This window comes from Bubalus bubalis, chromosome 22 (genome assembly GCF_019923935.1).
Source record: "Bubalus bubalis isolate 160015118507 breed Murrah chromosome 22, NDDB_SH_1, whole genome shotgun sequence".
Taxonomy (NCBI): domain Eukaryota; kingdom Metazoa; phylum Chordata; class Mammalia; order Artiodactyla; family Bovidae; genus Bubalus; species Bubalus bubalis.
In genome coordinates this window covers 57,961,649-57,967,648 of record NC_059178.1, presented here as the reverse complement: position 1 = coordinate 57,967,648, position 6,000 = coordinate 57,961,649, and the positions used below count along the sequence as shown (strand labels likewise).

The following is a 6,000-nucleotide window of genomic DNA, read 5'->3' as shown; positions in this document are numbered from 1 at the left end:
ACATGAACACGTTTTAGTAACCCCTCTAACAGGGAACCCACAGGGGAATCATAGTAGTCAATGCAGGAGACCAACACATTTATCAACAAGAGAAAGACGTATGGTAAGAGCAAGGGTGACATAGGACAGACAGTCAGTGGGTGGAATGATTGTGTCTCTTGAGCTCTTAGAGGTCTGGAACACAAACCAGGATTACGCCAATGGAACTGCAAGCAGAGAACGTAGTCAGAGGCTTGTCCTCGCCCTGAAGGGCACCGCAAGCCCAAGCCGGAGAGGGCTGCAGCAGGGCGTGGGAAAGCAACTTGTCCAAGGTGGCTGTGACTTCAGAAAGGCGTGCAGCAGTGACATTAAACCATGTCCAATGTCTGTGCCTCAGAGATATTTTATTACTGGTCCAAAAGTCCAGGGACACTCTAAAACGGGAGGGGAAACATTATTTTCAAGAGCAAAACTCTCTGGATATTTAGATTCTGTTCTTGCCCAGGGTCATGTGAGAGGGGAATCTCTTAGCAATTCAGACCGAGGCTGGAAGGTTCCTACCATGATGAATGCAGCTTTGCCATCTCGAGGAAAAAGGCAGCAAATAATTTGGATCCCTCTATGTAGTTCCACCTAACAAAAGAAATAAGAGACACTGTTACTCCTGCTCAAATGACAGAAGAAAAGGGGTCTATAATTTAAACAGGAAGCCTTGATGATGCACATTCCTAGAGGATGCAGCCTGTCTGGGGTCAGCAGTGTGGAGACCCCGGGCTTGTGCAGGGAGGCACCAGCACCCACGGGGTCCACTCACCTGTTGATCTTCTCATTCTGAGAGTGCTCTCCGTCATCCACAGCGCCCAGTGGCAGCATTATCACACTTTTCTGGGTGGTGTCCTGGAGGATCTTGGCGATGGGTATGGTTGATCCATCCCGGATCATATCTGGCTCTGTCCCAAACACTGAAATGCAGGACAGGCAAGCATTGAATAAAACAATGGCAAAACCACCCCAAGTAATCTCCTCGAATGTACTGCTTACTTTGTCTTTCCTTAAAAAAAAAAAAAAAAAAATTAAAAATTTGATATTTAGGATAAAAAGCTTCTTGATTCCACATAAAATACATTCTAAAATCATCAAAAGAGTCAAGAAGAAAACCACAGTTGTCTTCTTTACAGTTATGTACTTAAAATATATATATATATTTTAGGGGCTTCTCCAGTGGCTCAGTGGTAAACCCAATCCGCCTGCCAATGCAGGAGACACGTGTTCAGTCCCTGGTGCAGGAAGATCCCACGTGCCACAGAGCAACTAGGCCCGGAGACCACAACTACTGAGCCTCTGCTTTAGACCCCGCTCGCCTGGAGCTCATTCTCTACCACGGGAGAAGCTGCCACGGTGCACAGCCCTCCCACCGCAACTAGAGAGTAGTCCTAGCAGCAACAAACACCAAGCACAGCCCAAAATAAATAAATGTTGAAAAAAATTTTAATGTATTTTAAATGGTTTTTATTTTGAACTAATTATATACTTACAGAGAAGTTGCAAAAATTAGTACCAAGTTCCCATATATCCTTTACTTTTCCTAACGTTAACATACAACCACTGTACATTTATCAACAATAGGAAATTAACATTGGGGTAACATTGTTATTAATAGCTAGACTCAGGCCTGAAGGAAATTATACCACGTTTCCCTTTTTTTGTTCCAGGATTGAGCCCAGACTCCCACAATGCATTTTGTCATCACTTCTGAGTCCCCTCTGGCTTGTGACAGATTTGTTCCTCTCTGAATTGGACCCTCTTGTAGAGTGCTGATCGGTTGTTGTATAAAATGTCCTCCCGATTAACTTTGTCTGATGCACTTTGTCTAATGCTTTCTCATGATCGGAAAAAGTCATGCGTTTTTAGCAGGAGTACCATAAGATGGTGTACCCACTTTTATCGTTGCTACATGAATTAACTATTGGGAAAGAAGGACTTCTTTTGTTTTTATTTTTATTTGTAATCAACATATAAATAAATAGCTGTACTCAACTATTACCTGAATATCTCAGTGTTTGTGTACTCAACTTTCAAGGTACTCCAGATCAGATCAGATCAGATCAGTCGCTCAGTCGTGTCCGACTCTTTGCAACCCCATGAATCGCAGCACGCCAGGCCTCCCTGTCCATCACCAACTCCCGGAGTTCACTGAGACTCACGTCCATCGAGTCGGTGATGCCACCCAGCCATCTCATCCTCTGTCGTCCCCTTTTCCTCCTGCCCCCAATCCCTCCCAGCAGCAGAGTCTTTTCCAATGAGTCAACTCTTCGCATGAGGTGGCCAAAGTACTGGAGTTTCAGCTTCAGCATCATTCCTTCCAAAGAAATCCCAGGGCTGATCTCCTTCAGAATGGACTGGTTGGATCTCCTTGCAGTTCAAGGGACTCTCAAGAGTCTCCTCCAACACCACAGTTCAAAAGCATCAATTCTTCAGTGCTCAGCTTTCTTCACAATCCAACTCTCACATCCATACATGACCACAGGAAAAACCATAGCCTTGACTAGACGAATCTTTGTTGGCAAAGTAATGTCTCTGCTTTTGAATAGGCTATCTAGGTTGGTCATAACTTTCCTTCCAAGGAGTAAGTGTCTTTAATTTCATGGCTGCAGTCACCATCTGCAGTGATTTTGGAGCCCTGAAAAATAAAGTCTGACACTGTTTCCACTGTTTCCCCATCTATTGCCCATGAAGTGATGGGACCAGATGCCATGATCTTCGTTTTCTGAATGTTGAGCTTTAAGCCCACTTTTTCACTCTCCACTTTCACTTTCATCAAGAGGCTTTTTAGTTCCTCTTCACTTTCTGCCATAGGGTGGTGTCATCTGCATATCTGAGGTTATTGATATTTCTCCTGGCAATCTTGATTCCAGCTTGCGTTTCTTCCACTCCAGCGTTTCTCATGATGTACTCTGCATATAAGTTAAATAAACAGGGTGACAATATACAGCCTTGACGTACTCCTTTTCCTATTTGGAACCAGTCTGTTGTTCCATGTCCAGTTCTAACTGTTGCTTCCTGACCTGCTTACAAATTTCTCAAGAGGCAGATCAGGTGGTCTGGTATTCCCATCTCTTTCAGAATTTTCCACAGTTTATTGTGATCAAAGGCTTTGGCATAGTCAACAAAACAGAAATAGATGTTTTTCTGGAACTCTCTTGCTTTTTCCATGATCCAGCAGATGTTGGCAATTTGATCTCTGGTTCCTCTGCCTTTTTGAAAAGCAGCTTGAATATCAGGAAGTTCACGGTTCACATATTGCTGAAGCCTGGCTTGGAGAATTTTGAGCATTACTTTGCTAGCGTGTGAAATAAGCACAATTGTGCAGTAGTTTGAGCATTCTTTGGCATTGCCTTTCTTTGGGATTGGAATGAAAACTGACCTTTTCCAGTCCTGTGGCCACTGCTGATTTTTCCAAATTTGCTGGCAAATTGAGTGCAGCACTTTCACAGCATCATCTTTCAGGATTTGGAATAGCTCAACTGGAATTCTATCACCTCCACTAGCTTTGTTCGTAGTGATGCTTTCTAAGGCCCACTTGACTTCACATTCCAGGATGTCTGGCTCTAGGTCAGTGATCACACCATCGTGATTATCTGGGTCTTAAAGCTCTTTTTTGTACAGTTCTTCTGTGTATTCTTGCCACCTCTTCTTAATATCTTCTGCTTCTGTTAGGCCCATACCATTTCTGTCCTTTATCGAGCCCATCTTTGCATGAAATGTTCCTTTGGTATCTCTGATTTTCTTGAAGAGATCTCTAGTCTTTCCCATTCTGTTGTTTTCCTCTATTTCTTTGCATTGATCGCTGAAGAAGGCTTTCTTATCTCTTCTTGCTATTCTTTGGAACTCTGCATTCAGATGTTTATATCTTTCCTTTTCTCCTTTGCTTTTCACTTCTCTTCTTTTCACAGCTATTTGTAAGGCCTCCCCAGACAGCCATTTTGCTTTTTTGCATTTCTTTTCCATGGGGATGGTCTTGATCCCTGTCTCCTGTATAATGTCATGAACCTCAGTCCATAGTTCATCAGGCACTCTATCTATCAGATCTAGGCCCTTAAATCTATTTCTCACTGCCACTGTATAATCATAAGGGATTTGATTTAGGTCATACCTGAATGGTCTAGTGGTTTTCCCTACTTTCTTCAATTTAAGTCTGAATTTCGCAATAAGGAGTTCATGATCTGAGCCACAGTCAGCTCCCGGTCTTGTTTTTGCTGACTGTATAGAGCTTCTCCATCTTTGGCTGCAAAGAATATAATCAATCTGATTTCGGTGTTGACCATCTGGTGATGTCCATGTATAGAGTCTTCTCTTGTGTTGTTGGAAGAGGGTGTTTGTTATGACCAGTGCATTTTCTTGGCAAAACTCTATTAGTCTTTGCCCTGCTTCATTCCATATTCCAAGGCCAAATTTGCCTGTTACTCCAGGTGTTTCTTGACTTCCTACCTTTGCATTCCAGTCCCCTATAATGAACAGGACATCTTTTTTGGGTGTTAGTTCTAAAAGGTCTTGTAGGTCTTCATAGAACCGTTCAACTTCAGCTTCTTCAGCGTTACTGGTTGGGGCATAGACTTGGATTACTGTGATATTGAATGGTTTGCCTTGGAAACGAACAGAGATCATTCTGTGGTTTTTGAGATTGCATACAAGTACTGCATTTCGGAGTCTTTTGTTGACCCTGATGGCTACTCCATTTCTTCTGAGGGATTCCTGCCCGCAGTAGTAGATATAATGGTCATCTGAGTTAAATTCACCCATTCCAGTCCATTTCAGTTCGCTGGTTCCTCCTAGAATGTCGACGTTCACTCTTGCCATCTCTTGTTTGACCACTTTCAATTTGCCTTGATTCATGGACCTGACATTCCAGGTTCCTATGCAATATTGCTCTTTACAGCATCGGACCTTGCTTCTATCACCAGTCACATCCACAGCTGGGTATTCTTTTTGCTTTGGCTCCATCCCTTCATTCTTTCTGGAATTATTTCTCCACTGATCTCCAGTAGCATATTGGGTACCTACTGACCTGGGGAGTTCCTCTTTCAGTATCCTATCATTTTGCCTTTTCATACTGTTCATGGGGTTCTCAAGGCAAGAATACTGAAGCGGTTTGCCATTCCCTTCTCCAGTGGACCACATTCTGTCAGATCTCTCCACCATGACCCGCCCATCTTGGGTTGCCCCAGGGGCATGGCTTAGTCTCATTGAGTTAGACAAGGCTGTGCGACCGGCGGGCTAAGCGCTGCGAGAGGAGTTACCCCACGTCCGAGGTCAGAGGCAGCGGCCGAGAGTACCAGACTGTGAAGGCACAGGAACGGCAGAGAGGACCTACCACACGTCCGAGGTCAGGGGGGGTGGCCGAGAGGAGATACCCAGCGTCCGAGGTCGGGGCGGCGACAAGAGAAGTTACCCTGCGTCCGAGGTCAGGGGCGGCGGCCAGGAGGAGATACCCCACACCCCTAAGCCCGAGGCCAGGGGCGGCAGGTGGGAGGAGCTACCCCACGCCCCCACGCCCGAGGCCAGGGGCGGCGGGAGGAGCAACCCTACGTCCAAGGAGCTGTGGCTGCGCAGGCACAGGAGGGCCTAGACGAGCTATCCAACGTCGAAGGTCAGGAAGGGCGTCGGTGAGGAGATACCCTTCATCCAAGATAAGGAGCAATGGCTGCGCTTTGCTGGAGCAGCCGTGAAGAGATACCCTACGCCCAAGGTAAGAGAAACCCAAGTAAGACGGTAGGTGTTGCAAGGTACTCCAGGAAATGGTATTAATGGATATCCTAAGGTCTAGAAAGAGATGAGTTCAAACCTTCCAGGCTAGAGGACAAGTTGCTGGTGACAGAGCAGAAATGAAAAAGCAAAATCACAAAAGAGAATCTGCCCCAGGACTTCCTTATCCACAGAGCAAGGTGTGAAGGTGAATAAAGACAGTGGACGTTGTTAGCAGAATGGTCCAGAACATAGATAGGCCCTAAGCTGCCTAAGCTT

The 6,000-nt window shown here is 45.1% G+C and overlaps 1 protein-coding gene across 1 annotated transcript in view; it reads right to left on the bottom strand.

The window, feature by feature from the left end:
* Positions 1-366: 366 nt before the first annotated feature.
* The window catches only part of CNDP1 (carnosine dipeptidase 1), a 29,363-nt gene continuing 23,729 nt past the window's right edge, over positions 367-6,000 (bottom strand). Inside the window, exons 12-13 of the mRNA XM_044934611.1 lie at positions 794-941; positions 367-612 (exon numbers count right to left, since the gene is read on the bottom strand). Of these exons, the coding sequence (XP_044790546.1) occupies positions 537-612; positions 794-941 (224 nt within the window). The 3' untranslated portion in view covers positions 367-536. The remainder of the gene's footprint in view (positions 613-793; positions 942-6,000) is intronic.